Source organism: Excalfactoria chinensis, chromosome 3 (genome assembly GCF_039878825.1).
Source record: "Excalfactoria chinensis isolate bCotChi1 chromosome 3, bCotChi1.hap2, whole genome shotgun sequence".
Lineage (NCBI taxonomy): Eukaryota > Metazoa > Chordata > Aves > Galliformes > Phasianidae > Excalfactoria > Excalfactoria chinensis.
Genome location: NC_092827.1, coordinates 55,583,693 through 55,603,829, shown reverse-complemented (window position 1 = coordinate 55,603,829; position 20,137 = coordinate 55,583,693). Strand labels below are relative to the sequence as shown.

At 41.9% G+C, this 20,137-nt stretch overlaps 2 protein-coding genes across 2 annotated transcripts in view; one reads left to right on the top strand and one right to left on the bottom strand.

The window, feature by feature from the left end:
- Positions 1–11,853, bottom strand: part of PEX3 (peroxisomal biogenesis factor 3) — a 15,948-nt gene extending 4,095 nt beyond the window's left edge. Inside the window, exons 1-8 of the mRNA XM_072331986.1 lie at positions 11,705–11,853; positions 7,280–7,411; positions 5,877–5,958; positions 3,426–3,469; positions 2,772–2,896; positions 1,271–1,337; positions 1,117–1,171; positions 731–887 (exon numbers count right to left, since the gene is read on the bottom strand). Coding sequence (XP_072188087.1) covers positions 731–887; positions 1,117–1,171; positions 1,271–1,337; positions 2,772–2,896; positions 3,426–3,469; positions 5,877–5,958; positions 7,280–7,411; positions 11,705–11,777 — 735 coding nt within the window. The 5' untranslated portion in view covers positions 11,778–11,853. The remainder of the gene's footprint in view (positions 1–730; positions 888–1,116; positions 1,172–1,270; positions 1,338–2,771; positions 2,897–3,425; positions 3,470–5,876; positions 5,959–7,279; positions 7,412–11,704) is intronic.
- On the top strand, positions 11,827–20,137 carry ADAT2 (adenosine deaminase tRNA specific 2). Its single transcript, XM_072331987.1, has 6 exons — positions 11,827–11,968; positions 12,064–12,168; positions 17,584–17,734; positions 18,412–18,518; positions 19,801–19,873; positions 19,987–20,137. The coding sequence occupies exons 1-6, from the start codon at positions 11,927–11,929 to the stop codon at positions 20,025–20,027; spliced, it is 519 nt and encodes a 172-aa protein (XP_072188088.1). The 5' UTR covers positions 11,827–11,926; the 3' UTR covers positions 20,028–20,137.

The window sequence follows — 20,137 nt, the reverse complement described above, 5'->3', positions numbered from 1 at the left end:
TCCTGTTTGTTGCCTGGGAGAAGAGGCCAAGCCCCTCCTCATCACAACCTCCCTTCAGGAAGTTGTAGATTGCAGTGAGATCTCCCAGAGCCTCCTCTTCTCCAGACTAAACAATCTCAGCTCCCTCAGCCGCTCCTCATAAGACTTGTGCTCCTGACCCCTCATCAGTTTTGTTGCCCTTCTCTGGACATGTTCCAGAGCCTTGATGTCTTTCTTGTAGTGTGGAGCCCCAAACTGAACACAATACTTGAGATGCAGCCTCACCAGAGCTGAGTACAGGGGGAGATGTTACCAGTGAGATAAGATACACCTTGCTCTTGATTCCTGTTCATTTTCCATCTCAAATGAACAAAAAGACTTTGGCACACCATCACTTTTTCCAACACTGCATCTCTTTCAGAGATGCTACAATTGTTCAGGCTCTTTGCTGGTGCACAAGTAAAAGGTAATGCATTTCAGCTTAGGACTAAGTTAAGCAGCACTACGCTAAGGCATCAATCATGGGCTAAAAGCACTAACATGGCTGTGTTTCTGAGTTCAAAGCTGATAAGTTATTTTCAATCAAGTGTGAAGAAGGTCCAACTTTCCTCATCCTAGGTCAAAGAGAAGGATACTTAATGTGTAAAGGAAAGAGGTACTCAATCAAAGATTCAGTTACCACAATGCAACTAGAGTACAGTTATGCCCTCCTCCCTCTCCAAAAGTTAGATGAAATAAATAAAACAAGTACCTGGGTAGCGAGGGGGTTTTCTTCATCTGGCATCAGATAATGACATAAGGGAGAATAAGGTGCAACTTGATCTGAATCTTTATTTTCCACTACTTTCCTGATTTCTTTTAGTTTCTGTTCCAGCTCCAGAAGAGACAGGGCATGCTTAAGGGAAATGCTGAAAAGGCAGGAAGGCTATTAATTCTGCAGTCAACATTGTAATTGTGTAGTGTTTATTTAGTGACAATATGCTCACAGAGGATCCCAAGCCTACCAAAAGCTTTGTCTTGGAATAAGTCAGTATGCAGGTAGTTTTAGTTTTTAAATTCTAGTAAAACTCACTGCTGTGGGAACAGTCATCACAGTAAAGACTAAAAGCTCACCACTAGGAAATATGGAACTCTTACCTTCCAAAAACTTTATGCACGGCTTGTTTAACGATAGTTATTAACTCAGTCAGTCCTAGAACAAGAAAAGTGTCAAAGTTATTCTAACGATTTGCTCACGTCTAGAGAAAAGGGGCATTTTGTAAGTGAAGTTGGTTTATAAAAAGTATCATACCATCTCCTAACAGGTGCTGGATACTTGATAAATATTGCTGTTGAACCTCAGGGGGAGCCAGTGGTGTCTGTGGGGGAAAAGGAAAAAGTTCTGTGAAACAATAACAGACAACACAAAAATCATTTCAAACAGGTAGCAAACATTTTCCTTCATCTCTATAATACCCTACAGCAGACAGAGTCCACTCCAGAGACCACTCTCAGTGCAGGTCTGCAAAATACCTACACTTGGTAGTTATCTGCTGAGGAGAGGTTTCCTCTGTATCGGAGTACTGGAAAATACAGAATATGGAGATGAAAAATTTCCATAAAGAAAAACTGAGAGAGGACCTCAAAAATAAATCATACCTCCCCTTCAGCACTTCACAGCTTGCTCTGGTCATCCTTCCTATCATGTGTTCCTACCAGTATTCTCCTTAAACTTAAGTGGGCTATGAGGAACAGCAGGACACCTGTACTTACAACTTGTCTCAGTTGAACTGGGAGATAAAAGCTCCCACCCTAAAAATTAAACCTGCTGAAACAGGATATTTATGCTCAACCCTAGCAGAAACCGGAGAAATCCCTCGATAAAAACAAAGCTTTGGGGAATCGAAGTCTATCTGTTCCAGCAAAGTTCCTCACAGCTAATTCTGTCAACCCACTCCTCTACTGGAAAAACATCAGAAAGAGAACATTTCTACTCCAGAACCTCTTGCCCAAAAAAGCCTTTTCAGACTTTACAAAATGCAAACCTGACCTCTATCATCTTTGGCTTCCCTAACAGAAGCTTTTCTAGACCCTTCAGACCTGCCTTGACGTGCTGTCCCTTGACTCCCAGCAAGAGTGATCAGAGAGGAGCATGTACCAACTAATACAAGTTTGCACTCATTATTTTTGGGTGAGCTGTTCAACAATTTGCAGATCTTACTCTAGGTATTTAGTTATTCTGGAATGTATTATTATTGAGCGATAAATACACCAGATAAACAAAAAACAAGCTTCTACCTCATCAACAGATACTTAGGTAGATGGCCTTCTACAGTTAAAAAAATCAACCAGTCCAACCAGTCAATATTTCATTTTCCTTTAACCCTAAGAGAATTTAACTGAGGAGATCAATGAACAAGCTAGTAAAAACTAAGCATTTATGTATGTATCTGCATATACATCTTGGATAATTTGCACAATATTAATGTTACATAAAAGACTAAAGAAAGCAAAGAAATCATGTTAAGTTTGATGCTCAGATTGAAGCGGCTGTCTTAAAGCAATACAAATGCAGACAGAAAGTACTACTCAATATTGCTAGTATTTTGTTAAGCAATATTATCAACAAATAATCTAAATTAAGAGACTGTGATAAAATACCAACAAACCTCACTATCAGTAATGCCTTCATGTCTCCCCCTCTTACAGAACACTTGTTCTCAGGTAGTGCTGAGCTACTCCTCTCCATCTCTCACTAACTTATTCTTTCACTCCCAAGAATATGATTTTTTAACCTTTAACAAGAAACTTACTGTGCCATTCTTGCAGACTGCAGCATTATCTAGGTAGATGTACCCGCCAATAATATTTAATTGGACTCGCAAAAGAACTACTAGCATACAGGTGCTATAGACAGCTACAATGCTTCTTGTGAAACCTTGAGGAGAGACAACAAAGGAATTTCAAAGTCAGGGAAATAAAGGTGAGTCAAGACAGGAAAGTGTTCCCAAGATTCCAGAAGTACAGATGATTTTTAAACACACAGCAATTTCTCTCATTGGTTGTCTCAACACATATTTTCATAAAACATGCCCTAAATTACCATGAGTCTAATATGTGCAAGAGCAACTGCTGAAGTATTGCCCCATTTAAACCATAGGATCACAGAATGTTCTGCGTAGTAAGGGACACATGGAGATCAAACTCCCTGCCTCACAAAGGATCACCTATAAATAAAAGTACAGATCTGAGAGCACTGTGCAAATGCTTCTTAAACTCAGGCTTCTCGTTGTGACCACTTCTCTGTGGAGCCTGTTCCAGTGCCCAAAAGTCTCATATAACTATAGGAATTGCTCCAGAAGGTGTACCCTGGAACAGTGCTGTCAGATTCTGATATGAATGGTATGAAAATCATTTTAAAATTTAAACTAAATATTACGTAGATGGAATTATTCATTTACACTTACTTATTATCTTTAAATCCTCCCATATTTCTAACTTGTTTGCTGGCCTGTGGGGAAAAACAGATTGAGACATCAAGTATTGTATATTTTCCTTGAAAATTAATAAACACATTAAATAAAACTTCAGCGTTCCAAGGCAAATTTGTTTAACTGTTATAATTACATCAGATTTACATCTACAGTGATTTACTTCATTCAAGAAAACAGTATATAAGCAACGCACCATGAAATCACAGAAAAGATATGCAAATTTAAATGTTTAAATACAGTATTTATTGTTGTCAATTACAGTTATATGATCACTTTTGAGTTCCTACACTAAGCAGTCAGAAAAAACCCACGGATTGTATGCAAAGTAGTTTTTCCTACCCTAGGACCTTGAATGCATATATTTAACACAGACTCAGTTTGGTAGGGCTTTCTGTACCCACCTGTGCATAATAAGCAAAGGATCAGAATTTCTGTCCTACTTGTTTGGGAGATTTACCATTGTCTGACTTGGTTTTAAAATACTGACTTGATTATCTAAAAACAAAATGATCATGACCATTTGTGGAAAAGAATGTTACCCACATAAATGCCATAAACTCAAGGGTTTTTCTTCTGTTTAAATATATTTACCTTCTCGTCTGTCTAATTTCTAAGATATATAAATTCTGTAGACAAAAAGCAAGAACACAGATGGTACAGAATTACAGAACACCCCAACCTGGCAGGGACCCACAAGGATTACTGAGTCCAACCCCTGGCTCTACACAGGACCATCCAAACTTGGGGCCATGACCACTGCCCTGGGCAGCCTGTTCCATGCCTACCACTCTCTGGTAAAGAACCTTTTCCTGACACCCAACCTGTCCCCCCCCCACCATCACAGCTCCATGCCATTCCCTTGGGCCCCGTTGCTGTCACAGAGAGCAGAGCTCAGTGCTGCCTCCCCTGTGAGGAGCTGCAGCCACCATGAGGGCTCCCCTCAGTTCCTCTGCTCTGGGCTGTACCAACCAAGGGACCTCAGCCACTCCTCATACACTCAGCCCTCCAGACTCCTCACCATCTTTGTAGCCCTCCCCTGGATGCTCTAACCGTTTGATGACCTCATACTGCGGCACCCAAACCTGCACCCAGGGCTGGAGGTGAAGCCACACAGCAAAGAGCAGTGCAGGACACCCCTCCCCTCACTCAAGGGCAGCAGTTGCCCCTTGGCCTGCCAGGGCTGGAACTATGACGTATTTAGGACTAGTAAACAGGCAAGATTTTAGCAATACAATAGCAGACATAAGAGAAAGCTAACCACCCAAGAGGTTTATTCAGCCATTCTTTTATGTTAACCAGTGCCAGTAAAAAATGTCAATGGTATCTCTACTGGGGAGGAATCAATTTGTAGAAGTAACTTCAGGGAATCTCTTGGTATCAGAAGTAACACTTAACTATTTAGCACACACACTACAGATTAACCTGCTCTTAGGTTTTACAATAATCTAGTTAATACAGATACATACTCTTCACAGGCCCAGTTAACCATTAAGCAATGCTTTTATCTTTCTGAAGCACGCGTACTTTGCCATCAGTTTGACCACTTTATCAATGACACAATTTTTTTCACTGCCATTAAATAATACAAACAAACGGGTATTATAAACTCTTGAATCTACAACTCCAGAAAGAAGAGGTAAATTTAAAATAGAAAAAAAATATATACTCATGGTCTCAGCTGCATGTAACCAATATTTTAAACACACACACACACACGCACATATATATGTTTGTTTGTTATCAGAAATGCGTAACATAAGTATCAAGAAGTCCCATCATCATTTCTGATGGGATTATTGGAATTCAGAGGTCTGCTTCTGTATACATAAACTGCTCCAATTCCTTTAAACAAATAGGAGACACTGGCTATACTTTAAGGTATGCTATGATGCACTTTATTTTACATGCCATTTCTTCTTACAGTTATAATGAAAACAAAGGTGTTTTCTGACAAGGAGAAATTTGTCTTAAGGTATGACATGCCTCTGTAACTTCTTATAACTCACTTCCATCTATAAAATCAGTTCAGATACCTTCCACTACCAATCATGTCTGCTCTCAATAAGGTGACATAAACATTTTACCAAATAAAAACAACACAGTTGCAATGCTCTATTTAAGGCAAAGTACTCAGAGGATCTAATCTTCCCCTAAACAGAGCATTTTAACAAAAATCATGGCTCTCACTGAAACATCTGCAAGTGGTAACTATCTCCTGTGAAGTTTGGAGGATGCTTGCCATACCTATCCAACTACATCCAACATGACAAACTCTTTATATAACGATCTGAAAATACCTTAAGACTAGAGATTCAACGGGACACAGAACAGAAATCCTGCTCACTCTCTACATTATAACTACATAATTTGAAACGTATGCATATATCCGAACAAGTTATCTTTAGCATAATGAAATAATCTTACCTATTTTTAAGAAGAGATGTGAGACTCTCGGAATTTAACTGATGCATTAAGGCATCCCTCAACGTAGGGAGCATTGACAGCACTGTTATTAAAAGAAAGCACAAAAAGATAAACCAGAACTTTTCAATGTAGAGTATAAGTGATCCATACCCCACTCTCACTCGACAACTGCTATACTGCATTGATCCTATTTGCTCTACGTGCAAAGCTGGGAGGACAAGCAACCTAGGAACTCCCGGAGTTGCCCTGCACACCTCCTACCAGTTTGGGTGCAATGCTGCCCTTATGCAGCTACATGGCTATTCCCAGCTCTGTCTGCAGAGACCTGCTCACATCCTGCAGTATGTGTACACACGCCTTCAACTCCCCAGAAGAACAATCAGTGAAAATCCACACTGTTGTATTTCTCCACATAGGAAGACAAAGTCTGAGGATTTTGTTTGTTTGCTTGCTTTTGTTTCCTCCACCCCCCCCATAGGAAGAGAACTAAGGAAAGGTACATTTTAAATAAAGGAAAGCTGGTGGGAGAAAATGTCTGACTTCCAAAACAACCAAGGCCTAATCTACTGCTACATGATGGTAACAAGAAATGGAAAACAAAAGCATTTGCAGAACACGACAAGCACCACAAACAAAATATGAAAAAATCTTGGCAAAAATGCATGCTGCCGCACAGAACATACTTTGTACAATTAATGGCAAATCAAAGCTTAGTCTTTGCGGTAGTCAATACCAGCAGTCAATACCAAATGGAAAAAGATAATGAAGAAATACAAATTGCTCAGAGTAAACAAAGTGCACAGAAGCCATTTGCAGTCACTTAATAAATTGCTAGGAATTTCGAGAGGAGAAGAAAACACTGCCCAATCTGTGGTACAGAAATAGTTCTGAAAGGTTTGTGTTCAGACTTACGTCCTCCCCAAATCCAGAGACTGCTAGGATAAAATCACTGCCATTTTTGGTACCTCTCAGTTGTTGAAGTGCAGGGAATTAACACAAAGGTATGCTGCTTATTTGCAAATGCAGATTACTCTCTGAGATCCATGTGGTTTACTAGCCACGTGCTACAATGAATAAGGGAATTAACCCTGCAGTAAATTCTGGGTGCTGCTTCACACATTGAGGGCAACACAAAAAAGGGGTCTCAAACTGATAAATCATACAGGTTACATAAAGGATGAGTATATTCAAACCAAGGATTAGGATGACCCCTTGAGACCTCTTCCATCCTCTGTTCCTCAGATTTAGTCAGAAGGCGTAAAATGACTACATTTATACACTAATACTTATTTAGGACTTTGAATTCACCTTCCTTTCTTGTTCTTCTTAATCCCCGTCAATATGTGGTATAAATCCCCAAATAATCCCACTTCTCAAGAACATAAACCTTTTCCTTATCTTACCTGTCATATTGCATGTCCTCTGATTACTCTCGAAATGATACTGCCTTCGTGCCTGGGCAATGTATTCAGCTGCCTCTCGTTCTTGGATTTCTCTGATTTTCTTCTGCCCATATTTTCCCAGTAAATAGACCCCTGGAGAGAGATTTGCAGATTACAAACTGCTTTCAAAATGTGAGCAAAGCCCCTTTCAGCTTCTTTCATTGGTTTAAAACCATAAAGGTATAAAGTGATTTGAGAGTAGATACGTGGGTCTCAAGTATTTTAATATTAATTAGCAAATAACATCACTGCTCCAATTTTGAATCCAGTTCCATTTTTAGGTCATTAAAACATTTCAGTATATTATCCAAAACTATTGTCACTATTTTAAAAGGTTTGTCAACTTTGTGCCCTAATATTTACGGTCACCAAAAAGAATCATTGGGTTATTCACACTGGCAGCGTGTTTCCCAATGTACAATTGCAAACCAGCCAGTTTGGAACAATCATAATCACTTCCATTTATTTTATTTTATGAGACTTCTGGGAAATAAGTGGAAGCCAAGCTCTCCTGCTTCGACCTTCTGGCAGACTCAGCACTTGCCATGAAGCAGCCTATCAGAAGCAAACTTCAACATTGCAGCTTCCTCAACATAAAATGCAGTTTTGCCACTGTAAACTCTTAACCTAAATGAGACTTAATAAACAACAATAATTTTGCTTTAAAACATAATTCCTTTCAAGAGTACGTATTTAGAACACAGACACAGGGGTACTGATATTACTGTTGTCAGCCTACTGCAATGGCAGCAATTAACTTTATTAGTCTAAACAAATAGTTTTTGAACACAAGATTCTTCCAACCATATTTAATTCCATCACATATATAACTTTGTTTCATTTCCATCCCTCCCCCCCCCCAAAATTAACCATTTAACTCCAGGTTTTGTGGCAGAAATGTCACCTAGGTTTAAAAAAAAAGCTCTTTCCACATGTGCACATGGCAAGGTAGTCATGAAACTATGAGAAGGAAACAAGAAAAATCACATGCAGGCACCTTAGCGATATGCTGGAGCAGCACCTTTGTAATTAAGATGGAGGGAGCTCATTGCCTAACAGTTGGGCACTCTGAACTAAACTGCCATGTGTCTCATGAGGGTGCAAAGTTGCATTCGCAGCCATTCGGCCTTCAAGGCGATTGAGCAGGGTCATACATCAGGAGTTCAATTCCTTCCTTCCTCCTCCAAACAAAGGTGTAACTTTGACCCATCACTAGCTGATATTGTGCAGTCCAGCTTCACCTTTAAGAATGCGATGCATAAAACGTAAGCCAAGGTACAGACAGATCTTCATACATTACCTTCCCCACGTGCCCCATACAAAACCAGGTATTAAGAAAATTCAGCAATAATGACACTGCCTAAGGGATAATTTCTGTGTAAACCTATCGCCACCTTCACTAATGTAGTTCAGCATTTCTGAAGCACACAGGTTCAGAAGCAGATTAGTGGTACAAAGAAGGATTACAGCCGCTGACACCTGGACACTCAGGTATAGGAATGTCAGCAAGGATCTTGAACTACGTTTCCTACTGCTCTATAATTGGTCTACAAAGCCAAACACATACAATGGTTGTCCTACAACACATGAAATTTCTGGGGCCTATAATATCTATTTCCTGCAGAAGTTCTTTATCAGTCAGAGAACTGAGAAAAACATGCTCCAGTTTATCACTGCTGGATAGTTTCTTCCCACCTAGATAGAAGTAATGGAAATAGCTAACAAAATCCACAGGCTCTTACACATTCACAACAGCAATTTCAAACCAGTTGGAGGTTTTTCACATCACCTAAGTAATGACTTTCTCCTTAAGCCTTTTCCTTGTTTTCCCCTCCAGGCTGGATGTGGCTCTGGGCAGCCTGGTCTGCTGGTTGGTGACCCTGCACACAGCAGGGGGGGTTGAAACTGGATGATCATTGTGGTCCTTTCCAACCCAGGCCATTCTATGATTCTTTCTTCATAGGTGCAACTAGTAACCAGGAGGCATCAAGTTTCAGGAGATCTCCTTACAACTCAATGCGATTTTTACCCCGCTGTGACACTTCCCTCAAAAAACATTAATAAAAAAATACCTTCAAGAATTTCATTATGTAGAAGTGGAGCCGACATAGACAAGTCTGCATCCTTCCAGAATACCAACAGCTCCACGTGTCATGATTTGTTCTTACATCCAAATAAACCACACATCAGCTGACATACAATCATCCTGTTACGGTTAAAAAGTACTTTAAAAATAGGTAAGCACCAAAGCCTTACCCTGTTGACACCACAATCTTCTACTAGAACTCACTGAATGCCTTTGCTCTCACTCACAAACCAACACAACCATCGCAGGTAAGAACACAGACTTCTGAACCAAAATGTTCCTTCTGCAAGCTGAAGATTGCAACAGATGAAATTGAGTAACAATTAATTCACTGTTGAAATCAGAACTGCACATTTCAAACACATCCTGAACTTGCTTTTCTACAACACTGAGATAATGGCGACAGCGAAGCATTTCGTAATATCCAACACAACCTGCATTTATATCATTGCACTGATATAAAAGCCACTTTAAATCTACTTGACCAGTAAGAATAGATGCAAAATGTCCTCACAGCTGAGACACGTGAGCTCTTTCCCTCTGCTTTAAATAACATTTCTCATGGGTTTGATCCTTGAACCCTGGTCTTTGCTTACTTCAAGAGATTGAAGTCAATTTACTTTATATTGCTAAAACACCAGATGCTTAAAGAATGGGTTCCTATAATGTCTTTCCTAAGTTGAGGTGCTCTCAACAAAAGGGAAAAATACACATATTTCAGTTGCCTTTCTATCAATTTGAGCACTTAATCTCATGGCTTTTGCAAAAAGATTTTTCTACTTCTAAGACAGAGTGCAGGGACTCACAAAAGTTGCATCAGGAGTGATACCCACCAATAACACACAAGGAATTTGCCTCAGTACGCAGAGGCACAAGTACCAACTCTTGGCTCTTCAGTAACCCACTGACAAAACGTTGCACCAGTAATAACGCAGGGACTCTTCTGTACTGTCTAATGAATAATTAAATACTCACACCACTCCACCCATGAGCCAAAGACTTAAAATCCTTAGGCTTTTTCCCTTGTTACTTCTGCCTTCCCAGCAACTGCAGCTCTTAAGAAAAGACATAGATTCCAGTCTCTAACATTTAACCAGCAGGCAGATTTTCAGTCAGTTTGTTGTTTTTGTTTTTGCTATAAGATACTTCATCCAGTCAACAGCATTTCAGTGAAAGCGGTGCTAAACTGTATATGAACCATCAGGACAAACCTGAGAGTTTGGTGGTACCAGGATGGGTCCCAGAATAGCAAAGGGTCGTTTACACGGCATGAATTCAGGCTTTCAGGACTACTGAGAACCATCAGCTCTACCATACCTGCTTTCCTAGTCAGACATCAATCCACACTTCCAGCTGGAGCTGGAGAACCCATGCTTTCTGTTCCCATTTGTCTGTGTACCATTCTCACAAGGACAGCTGAAGGGGAGGAACAACAGCTGGCAGGTTACAGTTTGGCAGGATAAAGTATGTCTTGTTAATTTACCACGGTGGGCTGCTGACATGGAGGCTCAAACAGGTAAACATAACCTTCCTTTATGTTTGTGAAATCAGAAAGCCTGCAGGGAATGGGCAAAGAGGTTTGACAGTAAACACCATCTAACCTAATATCGTGCACCGATCAGAACTCTGTGGAAAAACACACAAGGAATTCATGCTGGGAGGGTGCAGAAGCCATAGTTGAGGTGTCTGAAGTACATCCACTGCACCTCCCCAAAGGCCTCACCTGAATCAAAGGCAACAAACACAGCGTGACAAAACACACACAGCAGAAACCCCGCAGCCCTCAGAACACTGAACTGCTCAGACAAGTTCCTGTGGGCACAAGCAAATCAAACGCTCTTCAGCAACTCTGCGATCTTTATTTCTGTCTCATTTGCATAAAATATATGGAGATCTGATGACTGAGCGTGCAAAGACTTGGCCGTGTCTTATGAGAAACAACTCACCTGCGCGAAGAAAACAGTGCTACCAGCCGCACGGACGCGCACTTTATTGCCACAAGGACACCAGTCCGAGGTGTTCCTTTATATCTAATCCCAGTTCGAACTAATCTTGTAATAGCTTCCAAAGAGGAGCCTACCAGACCGCACTCCCGTGGCTTAGACGGAGCTCTGAGGGAAGAAGAAGAGCTCCAGCAGCCGCTCTCACAATCCCTCGTCTACCGTTTCCCCGTGAGCGCGGGGCCCGGGCTGGCCGGGCAGCACTCGGGGAACAGAGGGCCCTTGGGGAGAGAGGGCCGCGGCTCCCCCCGCCGCCACAGAGTCCCTTCGGCCCTGCCGCGCAGCCCCGCGGGCACTCACCGCCGAGAAAGGTGCCGAGGACGAGACATTTCTTCTTGTGCCGCTTGAGGAAACTCCAGAGCGACCGGAGCATCCTGCACGCCCGACACGGCCGCCCCTCGCCTCCCTGCGTCGGCGGAAGAGGCGGTGGCTGCGGCCCCCGGCGGAGCCCTCGGCGGCCCCGCCCGCGGTGCCTCCCCGCGCGGCCCCCCGGAAACAGCGCCCGCGCTCCGCCGGGCCGCCATGGAGGACGAGGAGGCGTGGATGGAGCGGGCCTTCGCCATGGTCGGAGCGGGCGGGGAGCCGGGACGGCCGCGCGGTGGGGCAGAGCCGTCCCGAGCCCCCGCACTAACGCTGCCCCGCGCCGTGTCCGCCCGCAGGCCCAGGAGGCGCTGGAAGCCGGGGAGGTGCCCGTCGGCTGCCTGCTGGTGTACGACGGCGAGGCGATCGGGAAGGGCAGAAACGAGGTGAACGAGACCAAGAATGTGAGTGTGGCCGGCGCCGCGGTCTGCGTGCACGGCGGGGGTCGGGGAGCGAAGCCGGGGAAGGGCTGAAAGCACCGCGCTTCTGCGCCGGGATCGCGTTTCAGACGAGTTGCGAGCGGGCCTGGGCAGCTCGGCGGGCGCTAGGGGAGAGGCGGCTGCCGGGCCTTCCGGTCCGTCATTGAGTCATAGAATCACTTGGTCCTCTTCCATCTAAACATCTCCACACAAACAGACAGAGTCCGTAAACGAATGAAAATCTCAGTTTGGAAGATGAGGGAGAAGGCAAGGGCTTAGGAAACTGGATAACAAAACCCTGCGTCTCGTTTGCTGAAATCATTACTTTGGTAAAGCTGTTACTTCTAAAAAGGACTTTTAGACCTGATGCTTTCAATTTTAGCCCTAATCTTAGGTGTTACACGTGCTGAGAGGCCCATTAAAGTCAACAGGGATCTTTTAAGATCTGTATAAGTGGATCTGAGTGAAGGATCTAGCTGTAATTTGTATCTGACGCATCTAATCTCAAAGAGTAATAAAAAGTGAAAATGGATCTTTTGAGTTGGCTGAGTTGAAGCCACAGCTGGAGCACTGTGTTCATATGTGGAGCCCTCAATACAGGACAGACATGGACCTGTTGGAGTGTGTACAGAGAAGGGCCACAAAAATGATCCATGGAATGGAACACCTCTCTTATGGGGACAGGCTGAGAGAGCTGGGGCTGTTCTGCCTGGAGAAAAGAAAGCTCCAAGGTGACCTGATAGTGGCCTTTCAGTATCTAAAGGGGAGCTACAGAAAAGAAGGGGACAGACTCTTTAGCAGGGTCTGTGATGACAGAACAAGAGGAAACGGCTTCAAGCTCACAGAGGGCAGATAGATTTAAGTTACATATAAGGATAAAATCTTCTACAGTGAGGGTGGTGAGACACAGGAACAGATTGCCCTGAGATGTGTTTGATGCCCCATCTCTGTAGACTTGCAAGCTGAGGCTGGATCAGGCTCTGGGCAACCTGATGTAGCTGTGGTGTGCCTGATCATTGCACATGAGGTGGATTAGATGACCTTTAAAGGGCCCTTCCAGCTCTAAGGATTCTGTGATTCTAAGTTCAAAAATGTACCACTCAAGACAAATCTAATTCGTGTTATAGGACATCCGTAATGTATTAAAATAGTTTTGATACAACTCAAGAAAGTTGTTGGCAAATAAGGCAGGTATTCTTGGTAAATCAAGTGTAAACACCATCAGCAAGAAACACTTCTAGGGAGAACTGTGCTAGAGATATCAGTGCTGTGTATAAATCATGTGTTTATAAATGGTCAGAACATAAGTGGTGAGGCTGGTATCAAAATCATGATCAACATATAAGTATTAGGGAAGCTTTCAGCCTTTTCTTATGTTAACATCAGGGCTGCCTGAAGGTGTGTATGTAAATCCAAGTAGCCCAATTCCAGCTGCATTTTGGAAACCACCAGCTGCTAATATCATACTGTTGAAAGGAAGCCCATTTCTGTGTCTCTATTCAGCTTACAGTTCAACTCTTTTGAGGCTTAATTTCATTAATATTTGTACCACAGTGATTAGAAATGCTGGATACTCAGTGCTTCCAAATTTCTTATCATACAGTTATTTGTTCCATATAGTCTGAAAGAAAATTTGAGTTTGAAGGAGGCACTTACTGGATGTGGTGCTCAGGGATATGATTTAGCAGAGGGTTGTTAAAGTACCATGGTTAGGCTGTGGTTGGACTTGATGATCCTTGAGGTCTTCTCCAACCTGAGTAATTCTATGATTCTCTATTAAAGGTGGGTGCTTTCCATTTTCTGCTGGCATTATTTAGCAACAAACCTGGAGAAAAACAAAATCTCTCTTGAACCATTGAGGCAGTTCCAGCAGACGTCATAGATTTGTCAAGTTCCACATACAAGATCTCATCTCAGCTAATACCACAGGGCTTCTCCAGAACATCGTTCCTTAGGTGGATAGAAAACATTGGACCTCCAGTTCAAACTTTTTACGATCTGTTTACCAGCACAGGATCACAGAATCCTTAGAGCTGGAAGATGACCTTTAAAAGTCATGCAATCCACCTCCCCTGCAGCAAACAGGCACACCACAGCTACATCAGGCTGCCCAGGGCCTGATCCAGCCTTGCCTTGAAAGTCTCCACAGACAGAGCAACCACCACCTCTCTGTTCAACCTGTTACAGTGCCTCACCACCCACACTGTAGAAGACCTTTTCCTTATATCCAACTTAAATCTACCCTCTTTAAGCTTGAAACAGCGTTCTTTGTTTTAAACAGCTTGGATGTATTTAAAGTCATACCCTCTTTAGGCTTTTGTTTTTCCCTCTTTTCCCCAAGCCTCTCAGAAGACTCTCTGTATTTGCATTCATTCTTATTCTTCTGTATATCCATTCCAGCTTTGATTCAGCTTTCATGAATCCAGTTAACCAGACTATGTTTTATTCCAGATGGACTTTCTAGTATGCCTTGATTGTTAGCAGCAGTATTTCCCACTCTCCCTGGAATAAAGCATTCCTGTTTTCTCTGGAACTGCTTTTGTCTTTAATGCTGCTTTGTTATACTTTGTGTTCTGTTTTCTCCCTACTCCTGTGCCTGAGACCATCCGCTTCTTCAGTGATACTCTGACCCTGTTTATTTTGGTGATGTCTCTCATCGCATGTTGGTAGCTTGTGTAGCTTACATTATGTAGGTATTCCTCCAATTAATGCCCGAGTCCCAACTGAAAAAAAAAACAATACAAGAAAAATGATCTTTGAGCATCACTGCTGATAGGTTTTCTCTGGGCAGGTATTTCCCTTCCCACTCTGATTTCTCTTTGCTTACTTTTGTATTCATTTAAGTCTGCAGTCCTTCCCCACAGTTCTTCTGTTTTCAGGAATGAAATGGCTACTTGGCTTTACGTCAAATGAATTCCCTGTTTTCTCCTAGTGTGAGTCCTTCCTCTGTTCTAAGGGACTGCAGTTAGGTGCAGGCAGTGTCTTCCTTATGCCTTCTTTCATCCTGTTCCTAATCTGCTCATCTTGTCCAAAAGTTGCTAAAAGCTTTCAGATTTTTGCAGTCTGTCTCTTGTCACCCTGTGTACTGTTTCTGCCCTGTGTATCCACTGCACAACACACAGACATCTGAGATACTGCTTCTTACTCTGTGTGAGTGATTTTCAGAACTCCAGATCATCATATTCTTCTGGAAAGTGTCGATATTGGATGATGTTTTTGTGGTTTTTTATTATTTTATTTATTTAGGAGCACGGCTGTGGCATCACCAGTTCAAAATAATTAGACGTGTCGTTACTTGTATTCATTGGGCAACAGCGCAACAAATGTCTGTGTAAGACGCTAGTTTTCAGCAGCCTGGCAATAAGTTCACACGCTGGTGCCAGCACTGCGTTCCCTCTGGCCTCTCCCACATTTGCTTGCTTATTCACAGTCTTGCCTCAGACCAACCTTACAAATTCTTCCTTATAATATATGTCACCCTTCCCAACCCGAACTTTTATTTAGTGTCTTTTTTAACATTTGTGATGCAATCATGTGCTTCCCACTAAAATGTTCTTTCCTTTCCGTCATTTGTTGATAAATGCAGACTTCTCATCTTTGTTATCTTCTGTTGGGTCATTGTAGCACGTGTCTGCCCACGGCACCTTGCACATATTCATACATTCCAGTATGTGATAACTGGAATTGAAAAACTGCTCACACTCTTAAATGAAGCCACAAGACAAGATAGAACTGTGAGCACTGGCCTCCTTTGCTCTCACTTGTTAGTTCTTGTCGGAGTTCTAGAAGGTGAGCTTTTCAGGGTACTGATGGTATCTTCATTTGTCTGTACAATCACTTGGCTCTGCTTGGGGGACTCTTTTAATAACTCAGGGCTTTTTACCTGGTGACATCAGCTAAAAACAGTTCCTCCTTGGAATACCATCTGCCACTCTCTAATAGTTTTCTTTTCCCCTTTCTACGTTTACTTGCTTTTGTCGTCTTGACTTTACAACAACTAATTTAAAAACAGAGCTGGTGAATCAAAATGAAAGTTGTCTTTCTTCATACATTGTTTTACACAGGGCACGTCATTAAAACACTACCTAGTCGTAGCTCAATTGAAAAGAAAACCTTAAGATGGATCTGTAAGGTCAGGTCTTTTTTTCCCCCCCAAATCTTATCTTTAAGAATGACCTCTGTAAAGTGCTTAAGGAAGAAACTCAAGCATTGAGAAAAGGGTAACCCTTTCCTTGCACATCCTTTCCTCTTCTGGAAGCGAACAGCTCTGAAACTTCCAGAGCCCAAGGCTGTGTCTGGATCATTGCTGCTGATGGCTGTCTGTGCAAATATCCGCCACAAATTTGTCCAAACGTTTGTTGAACTCTTTTATGTTGTTGGCTCCCATCGCATCCTGTCGCAACGAGTGCCACAATTCAATTACTTGCTTGGTGAAAGAGTACTTCCTTCTGGTTGCTTGAAATTTGCTGCCTGCTAATTTCATTGGGTGCCCACTTGTTATGAGAAATAGTAAATCAAAATTTACTGTTTGTTTTTTCACATTTTTCATGATTTTTTTAGAAACCCCTACCATAGTTTTCTTGACTTGGAAAAAAATAATGGCTGCCTGCTGAGTGAAGGGACATGGTCTCGTTGGTGTCTGTACAGACACTGTGCTGTAACTTGCTTATGTTTGCAGTTTGTGCTCAGGAGCTGAAAAACCAATGTGGCATTGATGTATTTTCCTGATCTTAGTTTCACGGATGTGCGCAAGAATTTCTTTACAGTAAGGGTGACGGAGCACTGGAACAGGCTGCCCAGGGAGGTGGTGGAGTCTCCTTCTCTGGAGATATTCAAGACCCGCCTGGACACCTACCTGTGCGACGTGGTGTAGGGAGCCTGCTTTGGCAGGGGGGTTGGACTCGATGATCTCTAGAGGTCCCTTCCAACCCCTACAATTCTGTGATTCTGTGATTCTGTCTGGATCTCCCTTTAACTGCAAGTAGAGCTTTCATGTCTCATCTTATGCTGTGCTTATGTGACAGAGAGCTGCCTAAAAACAGCTAAAAGAAAAAAATGGTCTGAGCTTGTGGATCTTGTGAGTGCTGGGTTGGAGATTTCTTCTTCAGCTTGGGCTGCAAGGAATGGAAAATATTTTCTCCTGAAATCTCTTCTTCAGTTTGAACAAGCAGAGTGGTGTGCTTGAATTAGACTTCTCAAGAAAGCATTATGTTACATATGTCACAGAACTGAAATTCATTGCACTATTGATAAATTAGATCGTAAATTAAACCACTGTATCGTTGATTTGAATGAAGATAACTTTTGTGACTTTGTATTTCCGTTGCATCTGAACAAGCGAGATGCTGAAAGCTGTGTGTCTATACAAACTTTAAGAAAACGTTTATTTTTATCTCCCAGGCTACTCGACATGCAGAAATGGTGGCGATTGATCAGGTCCTTGAGTGGTGTCAGCAGCACAAGAAGGATCACGAGGAAGTGTTTTCACACTCGGTATTGTACGTAACGGTAGAGCCTTGCATCATGTGTGCGGCTGCCCTGCGCTTGATGAGTATCCTTTCATGATATTTATGCTTGGAAACTATAAGTAAAAGTGTTAGCCATTTCATAATGAGCCCACAGAGAAGGGCTTGACACTGTCAGGCAAAGCCAAGGGGGCACCATCTTACTTTTTGGAAGTCTGTACCATCCTCCTTTTAGTGCATGGTAAATAACAAGACTGAGAGAGTGAAAGAGAAATGGTATGACTACAGTGATTAAGGATCACAGAATGGCCTGGGTTGGAAGGGACCTCAAGGATCATGAATCTCCAACTCCACTCCCACAGGCAGGGCCAACCTCCATATTTAATACTAGACCAGGCTTCCCAGGGCCCCATCCAACCTGGCCTTGAACACCTCCAGGGAGGCCCGGCTCCCTCTGCCTGTCAAGGATATAAAAATACACTTTAGAAATATCTGTTAGTACATAACATAGGATGATCTCAGTACAGTGTTGGGTTTTGAACAGTGTTACATGGCTTTATATGTTTTAGGATTCGTGCTTATCTTCTGAGAAATGCTGAATGTACATCTTGAGCAATGCATCTTAGATTATTCAGAAGTAGATTTTGGTTTTAGGAGGGGGGAATAACGGTGCAAGAGCATTTTAGTAAAATGTTACAAGTACTTGAATCAGGCTACTTGGCTTCCTGCTTGTATTTCACTTACTGCCTTAACTCATTCACATAAATTCCACGAGTTGTGTATGGCTGTCAAAATGAGCGATTTGGAGGTTGTGGCTCAGTTTTGAGCATCTCCTCTGATGATATCGTAGACACGGGAGAACCATTTGAAGTAAGCTATAAAATGTTTTCCTTTGTTTTCAGCTAATATATTGTTCCTGGCCTGGTTACTATGCTTTGAGAACATTATGGATCAGTTTAAGGGGACCCAGGTGGAAGATGAACAGATGTCAAGTACACTTGACTTAACAAGAAAACAAAAAATTAAGTCCTTAGAGAAAACCCAGGGAAAGCCTGATAACAGTCATAAATTATCTCCAAGTGTCTATCAGAGAGGAAAGGAAGGAATTATACTCATGGTACGAGGTAAGGAATACATATATCTGAAAGATGTGCACTACTTAGGACAGTAACTGCTCTGCAAAGGGAGAGAAGGAAAATTGTTTTAAGCTGCATATTGTACAAACACATAACAGAGATCAACTAACAGCAATTTAATAGGCTATTGTTTATTTGGCTGAACCATTGGAAGTGACTGTATGACACTTGTATTCTCAGTCCACACATATATAAGGTGAAGTGCGTTACCTTACATCTACTTCATATAGCTCAAATCTCAAAATAAACACTGGACTATAAAAGAACAGTGAGGTTACTAAAGCATTGGAACAGAGTGTCTGGAGAGAAAGAGGCAGCTTCCTCATTTAGGAAAGGTTGGACAAGTGTTCAACAGAGGTATAGCATACCTAATTCTAGATGGTTAATGGCATTATATACCTAAGTGCCTATGCATATGTAGAGATTAACTATAGCCTTACATTTATTACATTATAAACAATTGTAGATTATCCTGTGCTATACCCAAATATTGACTAGAGTTCTTAAAGGTTTTTTTTCCGCACTTAACATTTATAATTTAGTGAATGTAAAAAGTAATTAAATTCAACATGGTAAGTAAACACTAAAGGCTCAAGGAATTTTGCTCACTGGACGGTACTCTTTGGCAGTCTGCTATTAACATCTTAAGCATCCTTCTGTCAGACTACCATCTGAATTAGTTTGTAGAGTCCAAACTGCACGTGTTCATTTGCTGACACTGGCATGTGACATTTAATTTTTCTCTATGTTCAGAGGAAAGAAAGGAGAACATTCTTGTAACTTCTAAGTTCTTAGGGAAATTATATACTCTACTGCGCCACAATGTGGTATTTTTGAAATATATTAGGAACCTGGGAAGGAAATTGTGTGACCTTCAAGTAGTTAAAGGTACATGTTAAATTAGCAGAATAGACGGTACAGTACAGAATAGACAGTACAATTAGTCTTTCCTTAAGACATTATTAGGAAGCATTGACTGTGTAATTCTCAGATTCTCACCATTGTAATTTGAACAGTGCATTGCTGGCTATCGTGCCAAAGACGCAGTGGAGATGTTAAAAGCTTTCTACAGACAAGAAAATCCCAATGGTAAGTTTCACATTAATGGATCTATTTTGATCCCACAACGTAACCTAAGACGATGCTGGCACTCGTGTTTTATAATTCACTTCTGATGTTTTTTTCCTGTTTCTGTTTTGCAGCACCAAAATCAAAAGTACGGAAGAAGGACAATCGTAGGTAGTTCTATGGTGACGTGAGTTAGAGGTGTACAAAAACATGATAAGTGAAGTTTTCTTCAGTGTGTTTCTTTCTGAGGACATACAGTCAAATAAAACTATATTAAATATGTTC